Below are 15,471 nucleotides of genomic sequence, written 5' to 3'. Positions count from 1 at the left end.
TAACTTTTTGTTTCCAAGACATGAAAAGTAAAAAAGATAAAAAAAAAATCCTATCTTTCCACGGTGAAAAGAAAAAAATAATGTCCGTACTTAGCAAAATTTCCGAACAAGTAATGCTCAGTTTTCCTTGCGCGACTCGAAAAAAAAAAAAGGCCGGAAGAAAGCGAGTACTTCCATCACTTTGAAACTGCCTGCCATCAAATCTCGTCGGAGCTACGAATGCTTGCCAGTCTTCTCCCGTCACGTCTTCATGCCCGGTGGATATTCATCGTGTCGTCCTATGCACTGGTCTCGCTATAGAATGGGGACTGCATGCCCTTGCGGGCATGGGCCAAGTTTGCTCAATCGATTGGATTTTCGTACCACTGCATGCAGTCTCATGAATTGGCAGCTGATGCATCTACCTGATGGCGATCACATTTGACAAGCTGGGGCAATTGGACGAGAGAGCAAGATGCATCGTCCTTCCAGAAACACAATTCGGCACTCGGAAATATCGCTTACGGAGAAAATATTTCTCGACGCTGACGAGGAAGATCCTCTCTCGAAATGAGTCCAAAGAAATAGCACTCTCTTTTTTATCAAATAGTTATGCAATTTAAAAAAATTTCTTTGGCTTTTGTTAATAGGTGCGTTGCTTTGCAATCATCAGTTAAAACTATTGAAATATAATACGTGGAAACGACATAATCTTGTAATTTACGTTAACGCGAAATTACCGGAGAAATAAACGAAAAATAATAAAGACACTAGAAATTTATGTAGTTTGGTCCGAGTATCAGTGCCTACGTCCATATACAGAGCCAGCAGCAAATAATCCACTATAATAAGTTAATCAGAGTTTATAATCGCTCACACGCTCGAGTGTTTCTCACATCTAAATTTAACTCCAAACCCAAAACATTTATAAATAAATAACTCATTTAGACATAAATTCACGATACAAAATTACCACACATTCAAGTTCGAAACAAAAACGCACGGTTCTCTTTAGATTGACGTGTCCAGCTTCTTTTCTTTCTTTTCTTTTATAGGGTTTTTAAGTCGCTTCACACACGCCAAAAAAAAGAAAAATCGTGTGCTCAAAGGTCAAATATTTGACATGAGCCCACTAGCTCTCTTTTTTTTTGTCTCCATGGTCAGACTCCACCCTTTAATTTCCAACGAAAAGGAAACTCACGTGTGAATACTTAACTTTTGGGCCCCACTTGGATAACAACCTTCGGCAAGTTTCGTAGAAAAGAAGAAATTCGTATCTTCTTTTTATTTTCTCTATTTGTAATTCTTTAAGAGTCTAGCAAGCTTTTCCGTTGACCGAAAACATCCAAGTAAATCGCGTTTTGTAAATACTCTAACTCGAGATATAATTTAATAAAAACTATTAAGACCCAAAAAGACGAGTCGCGCACAAAAAACATTTCGAAATTGAAGAAGAAAAACATACTTCAAGAGAGATGTCGTTCAAGTAGGAATATTAATCAATAAATCTTAATAAGTGAAGTGCCCGTGGGCAATGTCTAGCAGCATTTTCCCTTCTTGAAATTCACAAAAGCGTAAGCCAATTGTCATTTGATCGAGTCAAAAAAGTAACGGAGTCACCGAGGATAATTCCTATTCTTAATTCTAATTGGACCCGCAACTTCGGTTCTGGCCTAGCCACCGTACGAAGAACATTCTCTTGAGACCGGAATCTAAGGCCCTGTTTGGTAACCATCAAACATGGCCAAATTCTGATCGATTCTTTGTTCCCAAAATCGGTTTATTTTATAATCGCGTTTGGTAAAATTTTTGTTCCTGGAACAAATTTGTTCTCGGGAACAGATTATGAATAGAATCAAGAACAAAAAAGTTGATTCTTGTTCCTGGACGAATTCGAGAATCAAAATCAAGAAATTTTCTTCTTCCCTTCGGTTATCTCGTGACCGCCGTCCCACCACCGCCCGCCACCATCCGCCGTCCGCCGCCGTCCACCGCCGCCGGTCGCCGGCTGGCTGCCGCCATCCGATTTGAGAGCTCGTCGGAGGCAAGCCCGACCACCGCAAGGCTCGGCCTCCTAGATCCGGCGAGGCCGAGCCTTGCGGAGGCCGGGCGAGGCTGGGCAAGCCTCGCGACACCCGGCCCACCGGTGGCCAGGTGAGGGCAGCCAGCCACCGGCGAGGCTCGCCCGGCCTCGCCGGTGGCACAGTAGGCCTCGCCCAGCCACGACGAGGCCAGCCCAGGCCACCGGCGGGCTCGGCCTCGCTAGATCGGCAAGGCCGAGCCTCGGCGGGGCTAGGCGAGCCTCGCCCAGCTGCCGGCGATGCTCCGGTGAGGACGCCGGCCAGAAGAAGAAGAAGAAGAAGATGAGAAAAAGAAAAGAAAAAAGGAAAAAAAAAAAAAGAGAAGGAAAATGAAAAGAAAAAAATGAAAAAAAGTAAAAAATTATTTAAAAATTAAAAAAAATTGATTTGGAACAGAATTAATGAACACGGTACAAAAACACAATTCATTCCGAATCGAAATTTTGGACGATTCTGCAAACGGCTTAAAATGCTTAGAATCGGTTCTCGGGAATAGAATAAAAAAGAATAAGTTCTTATCGAATCTATTTCAAACAGAATCGTTACCAAACGCGCCCTAAGACACTGGTAAGTTCGGAAATCACCGCTCCTGTTGGGACCATCATTCTCAAGGCCAGCATGACAATCGAAGTCGAATGCATATGTTTTTCTTCGCTTGCTCTATGTCCTCTGACCAAGATTTGGTGTTTGACACGAAACTTCCATGCGCTTGAATCTGTCGACTTTGTCAATGTAATGGGAAAGCCCAGACACAATCGCTGACGCATGATGTTTAGGCTCCTCAGCGAAGCCCATCGAAGGAACTTGTAAAGTTGATTATAGAACCGACGCTCGTATTTCACGTATGCTTTTTTCGTGTTACTAAGCGAGCGCTCACACCTTATCAACTAATTCAGCCCTCGTGCTCAGCTGTCGTGTACTCTTCTCAGTCTTGGGGTACGGTGTTTTCATTCACTCGACATCACTAATCGATGTACTGTCTCTCTGATACGATCATTCGTCGCATCGATAATGATGAATGGTGCACTTTTCTTGTCTGACCATGATTGGCATATATGTTCGGTAGAAACGAGATGCTTTTCCCATTTCTTGACCCGGGACTGGATACGCATGGGGCATCTAGGTTTTCGCTTGATGGATCGTGAGCCTCAAGTGATTAGTAGTCATCGCCGCGCCATCAAACTTGTCCCTGGATTACGCCATTCGCGCCACTGCCAACGTGTCCTGCCTTCGTGCCATCGCAGTCCGTTCCTGTCACCATCGCGACATCTCAATCGGCACCACCTCGACGCCATGTCTGCACCATCGCCATTGCCCGATCGCACCATGTCATGCTACCTAGGTGGGTTCAAGATTGTTGTTCTAGAGTCCGGCTTAGTTGAAGTGAGGAAGTGACGGTTAACTAATGACCGCTCATTTTGTAATGAAACCGGTTGACTTTTTTAACCAATTTCATCTCACCTAATTTTATTTATTTATTGCAAGCTTAAATTAAAAACTATAATCTTAAGAGGATCCACACGATCGATTTTCATGAAAATGACGAAAAAAAAATGAGATACTAAAATATAAGTAATTAAAAGTAAAAAAGATTATCACCTACTTAGCCTCAATTCGTTTCACGGAAAATGTGACGATTTCGGAAAATATTTTCTAAAAAACCATTTTTCAGAAAACATAATTATTTACCAGTGTTTGTGTGAAACCTAAAAATAAAGTGGAAAATATTTTCCATTGCTCGGTAAGAAAATATTTTCCTCCATACGCGTTTTTCCATTTAACTTATTTTTAAAATTATTTTTCATTATTTTTATTTTTTAAAAAAGATTCTAAATCAATTTTTAAAATTGATTATTAAATTATTTTCCTTTTTCTTTTCTTTGTTTTCCAGTTCTTCTTTATTGGCCAATCGCTAGACATGGTGACGACGACTAGCTACAACAACGGCTAGTAACCGGACATAGGTGAGCCTCGAGCTCGTCAATGAGCATGAGGGTTGCCCACCTTCGGCGAGCTCGGGCTCACCACTTGCCACTGATCGTGAGTGTTGAGCTCGAAGCTTGCCAAGTTGGCAAGGCTTGAGACTTGTGAGGCTCGAGCTTGTGGTGAGACTCGTGCTCGTCAATTTGGTGAGTGGCGAGGTTGACGAGCTTGAAGCTCATCGATTTGGCAAGGCTTAAGATTAGCGAGCTTGAGCTTGTGGTGAGGCTCGTGCTCCCTGATCTAGCGAGACTTGAGTCGACGAGCTCGAGCTCCTGGCAAGCAATGAGCCTGGGTAGATGATATTATTTTTCATTTGTAATTATTTATATTTTAGTATCCAATTTATTTTTTTCATGATATTCATAAAAATTGATTGTGTGGGCCCTCTTAGGATTCTATCTATCAATTTAAGCTTGCAATAAAAAAAATATAAAAATAACAAAAAAAAAAAGAGAAATAGAAAAAGTAGATGAGATGAAATCGGTTGACTTTTCATCACAAAATGAGCAGCCATTAGTTGATCAAGCCATTAGTTGACCATCGCTCCGTCAGTTGAGGAAGGACGGTGGACTAAGCATTTTTAGTTGTTCTAGGCTTAGGTGCGTCTGCAACTGAAGGAGCACGCTACCCAGGTGGGTTCGAGATGTTTTTTTGAAGACTCTCTGTAGCTACTCGTTTGACCGGGTTTATGAGTATCTGGAAGTCCCCATCGGTTAATAGGAGGAAGAGAGACGATTTGAAGGGTTTCTTTAGCAAAGTCTGACTTTACTTCAGGGGCGGCCGAGTCGTATTAAAACGTTTGAAAAGTTTGAAACGATGATATAAAGATCAAGGTTAAGATCATTTTCAAAGTTGTTGGCTCGGAAAAAAAAAAAGAAAAAAAAAAAAGGAGGAGGAGGCCGTTGGTGTCCGTGGAACGACCTATATAACACCACCGCTGCTTTCTGCTTCTTTATTCGTAACTACCACCTCTCCGTTCCAATCGTTTCCCTCTCTTCTCTTTGTTTTACGCTCGCCACAACCGTGGGACCACGCCGGCGACACGCTCGTCCAGCCAGCTGATCAACTCAGCCCCTCGTGGTCCCGCGTTATCGTCTCAGCCCAACGCTGACCATCCGAGAACAGCCGCAACCGGGACTTCCGAGACCCTTTGAGCCTTATCAACACTTGCGTAGGACTCGAGGCAAGTAAATTGCTACCATTTATACCACGTAGGCTAATTTCTGTATGTCGAGGTCAATTTCCTTGAGTTTTGGTTGCCTCGATTGTTTTCGTGCTTAATTATGCGTATCGACGGTTTCAGGATATTTGTGTTGCAAGTATCATTAATAATTTAATACATTGAGTATATTAATATGCTCTTGGATTGCTGGGTATTGAAGGGTTCTTTGATTTGAGCTTAACCGACACGAGTCGTGGACAAATCCAAGGTTACGCCGATTTTTGGATTTATTTATTGTAGACTGAATTTTGCTAATTTTGCACAGGTCTTTGTGGTATAAATTTGATGGGACTTTCTCACGAAAGTTGTGCGTTTTGACTTATTCTACGATATACTTTAATTTCAAATTTTTCGGACTTTGTATATGCAAAATATATTTCAAAAACTGTGGGTTAGAAATTATTTTTTTTAAGCCATTTCCGAACTTTGCTCGGTTTCCATTTTCTAAAGGATTTTTGATAAACAATTTGGGCTAGTGTCCTACGTAAAAAAATTTTAGACCACGTCTTAAACTATAACATGGATTTTTTCCATAATTTTTGGAGTTCGATTAGGCGACCAAAATGCCATTTTCTTGACCTGTTGTAACTTGACTTTGTGTCCTGTTTTGGTCCAACATACATAAAATTATTGGGACCCGCACAAGCTAAACCGGACTTCAGCTTCTTTACAAAAAAAAACATTCCTTAAAATCTTGTCCACATCATGTTAAAGTTTCGTGATTTTTGGAACCGATTTACTTTGCGAATGCCCTTAATTTCTACAGACGAGCGAGCTACCTTTTTCTGTCAATTCAGGATAAACTTTTGTTTTGCAATCTGTCTTTTGAGTTGATACAGGCAACTAAATGTTTGTATCTTTTCTCTGGTTTATAAAAGGATAGTTGGTGGTGGTGGTAATGAATTGCTGCTGCATTTTACTCAGTGGATAGCCTGTTTATATTGAAATATTTGAATTGCTATACCATGGAATAAGTGTGATTTTGGAATGTTGTCAGTGCTTAGGACAATGATGCCCTAGGTGGCATTAGGGATGTCTGGGAGGTGTAGCATGGTTCCCTAGATCTCCTTGCAATGCTGAATGGATGCGAGATGCCGGGGTTAATGGGGTTCCCTAGAAGACATTGTAAAGATGATTAATTGCAATTTTATATTTTATTCAAGTTTTATTGGGTTATTATTTTCAAATGAAAGTTTTCCAATTTGTTATCCTGATTTTGAGAAAAGTTCTCAAGCTAGTTAATATTACAATCTTTTGTTTTCCTCATGTGTTGTTATTGACTTATGAGATATAGATTGATTAGTAGTTTGGGGCGCGTTTGGTTGTGTTTTACGTTTTAAAAATTGTTCTAGGAACGAAATAGAAAAAAAGTATTTCTGTTCCGGGAACAATTTTTGAACAAAAATACGCGTTTGGTAAACTTGTTCCGGGAATAAAAAATAAACGAAACATGTTTGGTAAATTTGGATAATTTTTTTATTTCTTTTATTTTTTCTATTTTTTTCTTATTTTTCCTTTTTTCTTTTTTCTTTTTCATTTTTTTTTCTTCTTTTGGCCGGTCGCCGGCCAAGGCCTTCACCGGCGGCCGGCCGGCGAGGGCCGAGCTCGCCCGGCGGCGGGCGGCGCGGCCTCGCCGGCCCGGGCGAGCTCGAGGCCGGATCTGGCGAGATCGAGCTCGCCCGGCCGGCGCGAGGTCGGCCTCGCCTTGATCCGGCGAGGCGCGGCCTCACCGGGCCACCGCCGAGGGCGAGGCCAAGGCTCGCCGCCGCCGGGCGAGCTCGGCCTCGCCGAATCTGGCGAGATCGAGCTCGCCCGGGCCGGCGCGAGGTCGGCTCGCCATGGCCGGGCGAGCTCGAGCTCGCCCGGATCCGGCGAGGCCGACCTCGCCCGGCCGGCCGGCGAGCCTCGGCCTCGCCGAGCCACCGCCAGGTCGGCGTCGCCTAGCGGTGGCTCGGCGAGGTCGAGCCCCGGCCATGGCGAGGCCGACCCTCGCCCGCCTACGGCGAGCCTTGGCCTCGCCGGGGGACGGCGAGTCGGCCTCGCCGGGGGCGGCGAGCCTCGCCCGTGGTGGCGAGGCCGCCGGCCCTCGTCGGCCGGTCGCCGGCCATGGCCGAGGCCGGCGACCGGCCAAAAGAAAGAAGAACAAAAAATAAGAGAAAAAAAAAAAAAAAAGTGTTTGTTTCTTTTTTTGTTCCCTTGGAACAAAAGAACAAAAAAAGGAACAAAAACGCACCCAAACGCGTTTGTTCCTTTTTGTTCCCGGGAACAAAAAAACAGAAATTTTGTTCTTGGGAACAGAAATAAGGTGCAGCCATGCGGGCCTTGCTTGCTGAGCTTTATGCTCACTCGTGATTGATCATTATTTCTTAGATCAGTAGACCAGATTAAGATTTTGGATGTGTCGTGAGCAGGAGACAAATAACATAGTACATATGTAGTATCCAGGCCAAGATGATGTAGCTACTGAAGCTTTTGGGTGTGGTGTGGATTGGTGATACCTTTTGCTTGTCCTCCAGTATACTTTGATCCTATCACCTAAAATACAAAAATAAGAAATGAAATAAAATTGCCTGGTTTACCTTTTTACGTGTGTTCCTTTGAGTGTTCTTTGATCATACATGTATCTATATGCTTAAAAAGTAAAAAGATTTTACTAACTGCATTAGCCGTGACGAATCATAACACACGCTTAATCTTATTAGAATCCTAGAATGATTATAGAGATCAAGCCGTACATATACATGTGGCTCACTAGTGAAATTTGAACAGTTGATCTCCAATTTTGTGCGTGTCTAGAAAAATTTACCCGAGGAGAAAGATAAGGTAGATAAGCGAGTAAGTAGACCGCATAATATCATATTACTTGACCTGACCAATTGTCAATAGTGGCAGAGTTGTTAAAACAGGACCATAAGTCAAAATCGTCCACGACCGTCAAATTTACGTGCCGTACGTAAGGCGATGCCAAGGCTAGCAGATTTGACAGCCACTCCTATTTTCCCTGAGTTCTGAAATGAACATTCAAGCTCCATCGAGCTTCTATTATTTTTATGATTATTTTAATTTAATTTAATTTAATTTAAATTCATAAATAAATAATAAAAAGAATTTAGAATGAATTTATATTAAAAATATTAATCCATCATTTGTTAATATAATTAATTGGTTTAATTTGACAAATTCAACTACACTCCAATAATTCATAAAACTTGTAGAAAAAAAAACAAGTAATTTGCATTCTGAATTCGCGTGTTAGAGTGCGTTGAAAGAGGTGAATTGTGTGTCATGGAAATTGAGAGTTTAAGGAAAAGAGAAGATTGGATTTTTAATTTTTCCCAATTCTTTTTTTTTATTATATATTTACATTTTAACTAGTCATTTATTGAAAAATTTTAAAATTAACTTGTGCATGTCGGAATTTCATATTCACATGTTAAAATTCCCAGCTCGTGTGTATTTGAAAAGCTGATAAGATATTAGATTTTTCAACACGTGTTAATCTAGTGTCAAAAAATGTCGAAAATTGTTGAAATGTCGACAAGACACAAAAGCTCTCGAGTTCCTAGCTGCTCTTGCTGGCCTTTACATGTCATTCACAGCCTTGAATTTGCCGGTCTAGTGTTTGTCACACCCAAAAACTACAAAGAATGAGGATGACACGGCCGTCCTTCTTTACAAAGGACGCAGCCTCAAACACAACCAACAAACTGATATTAACTTATATATATTAGATAAACTTTCAAATTGGTATCAGAGCCGACTTCCGACCGCGTGTAGGACCACCGCTCAAATGCTGTTCTAACGCCTGTAGGGGCCACAGTGAGGACACTGTTCTGTTAAGAGATGGAGAGTGTGATAGCCTCCTCTCTTGTCCCGCATCACCTAGGGAGAGAGGTCTTAGTTAGCTCATAAGGCTTGGTTCCTCTAATTTGTGTAACGCGTTTTAAAGTCGTGAGGGAAAAGACCGTGGTTAGGATACCGGTTCGTCCGCGCCAGGGCGGGTGACCCAAAACAGACAATATTACACAATGGGAGCCGGGATGTTACAGTGTTCATCTCCTCATATGGTGAGAGTGACGGCTTTTCCATGTAAGTGAAGGACGGCACCCAACTTGGAATGAGCAACAGGTTGAATATTTCCGGTCTAGTATCATCTCTTCATATGATCACCCGTGTCGTGTGCGCATATCTCTCTTTGTTTGATGATATCACCTGTAAGTGGAGATTTCGGTCTGCTGAAAGGTTCTAGGGGATGAAGTTTGGCGATTAATTTTCGCAATCGATAGAGAGTTTTAAGATGATGTACTCGTTCGTTTATCTCAGATTCTAGGATCTTCTTCCTAAAGCCGTATGTCTGTGGTTACCTATGTTTGACACGATGTTCTCTAGTATGTTTCCCTAGCCATTACAGTTAGATGAATACGTGAAAGTAATGGATGATGGGAATGCTTCTGTGCATTGAAGGAGCTTCTTGCCTTGATTGAAGGGGAGATATTCTGCTTCTTGTGCGGTCCTATTTGAAAATTTGCAGACTCAGGAGCTCCAATTGCAGGTCACCATCCTCTGTCACAAACATGACCGACGGATTGCAGCATCCGTCGGTGATTCAGAAAATTCACGGGCAGTCTCACCTGATATCTCGGCTTTCACGCACCACCTGCGCGAGAAACTACGGACCACACAATTTCGCGAGCAATAGTAACTATGGAGCGTCGCAGAGTCCTCTATCTCCAGCATTCCACGGGGGCAGTGGTCTGGCACCGCTGTCCTCTCACTCTCCCATTTGGGTTCAAGCTCCGGCTGAAAAAAAAGTGTCCACGTTCTTAGAGGATTTCCTCATGGGTGCAGTTTCTTCAACTGTTTCCAAGTCGGCGGCTGCTCCAATCGAACGCGTCAAGATGTTGATCCAAAATCAAGACGAATTGATCAAGTCCGGTAGGCTATCTGAACCATACAAAGGGATCACCGACTGTTTTGCGAGGGTTATCAAGGACGAAGGCGCGCTTGCTTTGTGGAGAGGCAACGGTGTCAACGTCCTCAGATACTTCCCGACCCAGGTCAGTTTCTGCCGACATTCTTTCACTGTTCATTCGTCCTTTCTTTTGTATGCGATTGAGCTATAACTAATTTCTTCCTCAAACCAGGCCCTGAACTTTGCATTCAAAGATCACTTCAAGAGGATGTTCAACTTCAAGAAAGAAAGGGATGGCTACTGGAAGTGGTTTGCCGGTAACTTGGCATCTGGTGGAGCCGCTGGCGCCACGTCTCTTCTCTTCGTGTATTCCCTGGATTATGCTCGGACCCGTCTGGCTAATGATGCTAAGGTCGCCAAGAAGGGTGGTGAGAGGCAGTTCAATGGCTTGATTGATGTCTGGAGGAAGACACTCAAGTCTGATGGCATCGCCGGTCTCTATCGTGGTTTCACCGTTTCATGCGTCGGGATCATAGTGTACCGCGGGCTTTACTTCGGTTTGTATGATTCTCTCAAGCCGGTGGTTTTGGTCGGTAAAATGCAGGTATGCAAGCTTTTCATCTCTTTCAGAATGTCAATGTGCGCAACTTCTTATATAATTTCAATATGGCTATGCTATGCCTTGAACTTGTGCTCCGCTTGAATAATTGCAGGATAGTTTCGTAGCGAGTTTCTTGCTCGGCTGGGCAGTCACAATCGGTGGTGGGCTGGCGTCATACCCATTCGATACGGTGCGGAGGAGGATGATGATGACGTCGGGAGAGGCCGTCAAGTACAGGAACACCATGGATGCCTTCCAACAGATCGTCAAGAAGGAAGGCGCGAAATCGCTCTTCAAAGGCTTTGGTGCAAACATCCTCCGTGCTGTCGCCGGGGCGGGTGTCCTCGCTGGCTACGACAAGCTGCAGCTCCTCCTACTGGGGAAGAAATATGGGTCCGGCGGCGGCAGTTGACGTCAAAAGCTCTGCGCGACCGATGACGACGAAAAACCGATCACCTAGTTATGCCCATTTTTGTGTCTTCGAATAAATTCAGGATTGATGGATTTCCATAATAAAGACTTGATGGACTCTGTTAACTTGACCTTTTATAAAACGAAAGCCTCATACCTATCTCTCCGATCGAGTGATTCCATGGAATTGTCAAAAACTTAAGACGCGTTTGGTAACATTTATGTTTAAAAATTATTTCGAAAACGAAATGAAAAAATATATTTATATTAGATGAACGATTTTTGAACAAAAAAACGTGTTTGAAACTTGTTCTCTCGAAATAAAAAATAAACAGAAATACGTTTAGTAAATTTGTATAACTTTTTATTTCTTTTATTTTTTAATATTTTTATTTTATTTTTTCTATATTCTTTCTTATTTTTCTTATTTATTTTTCCTTTTTTTTTTTTTTTTTTTTTCTTTTTTTCTTATTTTGGCTGGCCTCGGCCATGGCCTGGCGACCGGCGAGCGAGGGCCGACGGCCTTGCCCGGCCCACGACGAGGCTCGCCGGCCGCCGGGCGAGCTCCGCCTCACCGGATCCAGGTGAGCTCGAGCTCGCCCGGCCAAAGGCGAGGCCGCTAGCCCTCATCGGTAGGCCGATCGCCGGCCATGGCCGAGGCCGGCGACCGGCCAAAGAAAAAGAAGAATAAAAGAAAAAAGTGTTTCTAAATTTTGTTTCAAAAACAATAAATAACTTTTTTTTTTTTTTTTTTCTTGTTTCTATTCTAGATGTGTTTCTAGGAACAAAAAAACAATTTTGGAACAAAAACGCACCCAAACGCGTTTTGTTTCTTTTTTGTCCCAGGACAAAAAAACAAAAAAAAGTGTTTAAAAACAGAAAAAAAAAAAAGAAGAAGTGAAAACAAACGCAGCCTTAGTTACTTTTGCACGTCAAGCCATCATCGCATGAAATTGTTCAATACTATCTCTATACTTAAATTAATGGAAGAATAAAACTAAACATTTTCATATAATTCAAGCATATATCAAAAGTTCATGAACCACATTAAATAATTTAAAAATTAATTGTAATTATCTGAGTTTATGGGAATCATTTTCTACCGATCATTAATTTATTCATGCATGCATAGGTGTGAGACTCAGAAACCGAAGTTACATATATTGGAACGATTTTCATACATCTATGCCGCATTGATTTGGTAGATGTTTGGCTTATACCTTTTATGATCTGACCCAACATAGGATGGACTAAAAAATGTATCACAATATTTCTTAACCGAAATAATTAGCCATGATATAATGTCAATTTGCGGAAAAGACAGACGAAATCTTGTAGTTTAAAAAAAAATATATGTAAACTTCTAACATTTAATATGCTATAGCACAAAGCTTTAAGTTACTCAAATAATTTCTTGATTTGTTGTGTCTCTCACTCCTTCCTGCGTATAAAAGCTGTTTAATTTCCTGAGTATGGCGATGTTGGGCTTCTCATAGTTCCAAAGCCCACACTTGGTTTATTGGGCCGGACCTTTCCTGCCATTCGCGGCCCATACGAATTTTTAGATCTTCGATCTTGTCCATTTTTCTTTCTTGGTTGGTGAGGTAGGGTGAGCTGAATCAAATTAATCCCGTAATGCTTGATAAATATTACTGGCCTTTTCGCTAAATTCTACTATGTTTCCATTAGTTGAACCACATCGGCAACGTAAGAGTGCTGCCATCATGAACTTTCTTGCGACTGAAACATCTAGGAGATGCAAAGGATGTTATGGAAGTAATTCGAAATGTAATGTCGGAGGTGCTAGATTTCTTGTTTTGACTCCTAATCTCAAAGTAAGTATAGTAGAGTATTCAATAACAAAATTAATTTCTCAGCATGCGGGTTCATTTGGCATGGTCGCTCGGGTTGCACGACCTTGTCGACCTATCGTCCGCCAAATCTAGTCCCATTGGCCCTTGTCGGCTACCCTCGTGCAAAGAAGATGCACAACAACAAGAAGGGGCAAAATTGGAAAACTAGAGAATTGGTGAGTGTAGTTATGAAAGAAAAAAATTACTTAACCCTAATTTTAGTATTTTTCAAATGTCCCAATCAATATTGAGTTTTCAGTCTTTCTAATGCCAGCATTTAGACGAAAGTACATTGAGAAGACTTGCCAAACACCTTTGCGTTTCTCCACGCGGCTTTTGAGGTCGAAATTCCTTGGAAAAGCTAAACCAAATGGACCCTTGAATAAAAAATAGCGTCCTATAAGCTAATCTAAACTTGAGTCACTTATCTATGTATAATGCTTAGCTACTATTATGTGCATCTCATCCCAAATATTCAATATCTCAGGTCAACTCCTCGCTCGTGACCTGTTGAGTGGGGTGTCATCTGTAGTTTTCCTTTTGCCCAACATAAAAAACAGAAGAAAAGCAAGCACTTCCACCTCTCTCGTCGGAGCTCACGAATGCTTGCCAGTCTTCTCCTGTCTCATCTTCATGTGCGGTCTATATTTATCGTGTTGTCCTAAGCACTGGTCTCGCTATAGAATGGGCACTGCATGCCCTTGCGGGCATCGGCAAAGTTTGCTCAATCGATTGGATTTCCGTACCACTGCATGCAGTCTCATGAATTGGCAGCTGATGCATTCTACCGAATGGCGATCACATTTGACAAGCTCGGCCAACTAGAAGAGAGAGAGCAAGCTGCATCGTCCTTCCAGAAACACATTACAGCACTGGAAAACATCGCTGACGAGGAAGATTCTCTCTTGAAATGAGTGCAAAGAAACAGCAGCTGCAGAGTCGATGAGTAGAAATATACGATACGGTAGAGTTGTATGTATCCGGATGATGTACATAACGCACTTTCTTGTTCACTTTTGTTTTCGTTTGCTAGTGTTTGAGTAGCTATCCGGCTGATCAAATAGCCTCCTGAAGTGCATAGCGACTTATATCAACTCCTTTAATTCTTGAAAGTGTGATCAGGAGGGAAATGGTTTCTTTTAGCTAAAGAGAGGCTGGATTATCGTCCCTCCCTCGTTCTGAAAATCTGCAAGTCAGTACTTCTCTCTCGTTTGCATATATTTTCATGCCTAATGGATTCTGCAGTTTGCGCATCAAAAGCTTTCGTACTGTAAATTTTCTAAAGCAGCTTCTGTCTGTTTCTCCTTGGCCACGGTAGGATTACAGCCTATGTTTGATGTGCGGGAGTTAAGAATCACACTCGTATTTAGTAAAAGTTAAGTGATAAAATCTCAATTTGCGTAGATTAGCCATTAGATTGGACAAGAACAGTCAAATTGAGAGAGATATATTCCCACTATCATCTTAAGGCGACATAGAAGTAAATGAACACATAGGTAAATTTGTCAACATGACATGACATAATACTTGTGCAAAGACAACATCTGACGTGACACAGCAAGACATGTTGTAGCTGATGTCAACATGAACTAATGCCCTTTCGTTGTATCATGCATTTTAGTTTGGTTCAATAAAAATTATGCTGTTCTAGAACCATAGAATGCACATGAAGTGCAAAAATAAACTTGTCCTCGTCTAATCAGCAAACTCTTGCTTGGACGGGCTTCCTCAAAACGGGTGCAATTACACCATTGAATTTTGTGAAATTCACGTAGTATCTAAATGATATCACGGATTAAATATTTTACAATTCCAATAAATTCGTTAATATAAATACTTGATACGATAGATATTCTTTTCATATATTATCAAAAATATTTCTGCTTCTCCTCAAATTTGAACGACTCAAAGAAAAAAGCAAATAAATAATGGGCATTTGGGATTGTGATTATCTTTTTCCATAGTTTTTCTCTCATCTTTGAAACCCTAACACCTCTCCCACCAAAAAAGAGAAACCCTAACCCCTCAATCACTCTGCCATGGCACTTCCTCCCCTGCCGGTCGTCATGGAACTTCCTCCGGTCGAACATGCGCTTCCTCTCGTGCGCCGGCTCCAGATCGCCATCGCAGAGCTCGATGAAGCTGTAAAGTTGCGAGTTAAGTGTGAGCTCCCGGAGACGACTTGGGGCAACAAGTGAGTATTGGGTTCGATTAACTCGAAAATCATAATTTTCAATTTCTTCTCTGATCCTTCTCTCCTTCAGAAAAAACTCGATTTCTGATGCGTATAAAAGATGCGATGCCGCGTGTGACAAGCTGAGAGAACTGGTGGCTGAGATCTGGAGGCAAGAGCATTTAAGTTTGTACACGCTGGAGCAAGCGAAGGCTTTCCTTTGGATTCTGGAGAGAGTTGGCGAGCGCGGAGCCCT

General features: G+C 42.0%; 1 protein-coding gene across 2 annotated transcripts; it reads left to right on the top strand.

The window, feature by feature from the left end:
* Positions 1-5,013: 5,013 nt before the first annotated feature.
* On the top strand, positions 5,014-11,351 carry LOC104440806 (ADP,ATP carrier protein 1, mitochondrial). Of its 2 annotated transcripts, XM_010053789.3 has the most exons (4): positions 5,014-5,226; positions 9,818-10,322; positions 10,410-10,781; positions 10,891-11,351. In XM_010053789.3, exons 2-4 carry the CDS (start codon positions 9,840-9,842, stop codon positions 11,188-11,190), a joined length of 1,155 nt encoding a protein of 384 aa, XP_010052091.2. In that variant the 5' UTR covers positions 5,014-5,226; positions 9,818-9,839; the 3' UTR covers positions 11,191-11,351. The 2 variants fall into 2 exon arrangements, with proteins under 2 accessions (XP_010052091.2, XP_018731170.2); XM_018875625.2 differs by lacking the exon at positions 5,014-5,226 and having other exon boundaries at positions 9,052-10,322.
* The last annotated feature ends 4,120 nt before the right edge of the window (positions 11,352-15,471 follow it).

The sequence above is a fragment of the Eucalyptus grandis genome, chromosome 1 (assembly GCF_016545825.1).
Source record: "Eucalyptus grandis isolate ANBG69807.140 chromosome 1, ASM1654582v1, whole genome shotgun sequence".
Taxonomy (NCBI): Eukaryota; Viridiplantae; Streptophyta; class Magnoliopsida; order Myrtales; family Myrtaceae; genus Eucalyptus; species Eucalyptus grandis.
The sequence above is the reverse complement of the archived record's forward strand: the minus strand, read 5'-3'. Positions and strand labels throughout refer to the sequence as shown.

Coding starts and splice junctions, on each gene's coding strand:
- LOC104440806 (XM_010053789.3), top strand. CDS start 9,840: ATGACCGACGGATTGCAGCATCCGTCGGTGATTCAGAAAATTCACGGG. Junction 10,323..10,409: donor TCAGATACTTCCCGACCCAG/GTCAGTTTCTGC, acceptor TCCTCAAACCAG/GCCCTGAACTTTGCATTCAA. Junction 10,782..10,890: donor TTTTGGTCGGTAAAATGCAG/GTATGCAAGCTT, acceptor GAATAATTGCAG/GATAGTTTCGTAGCGAGTTT.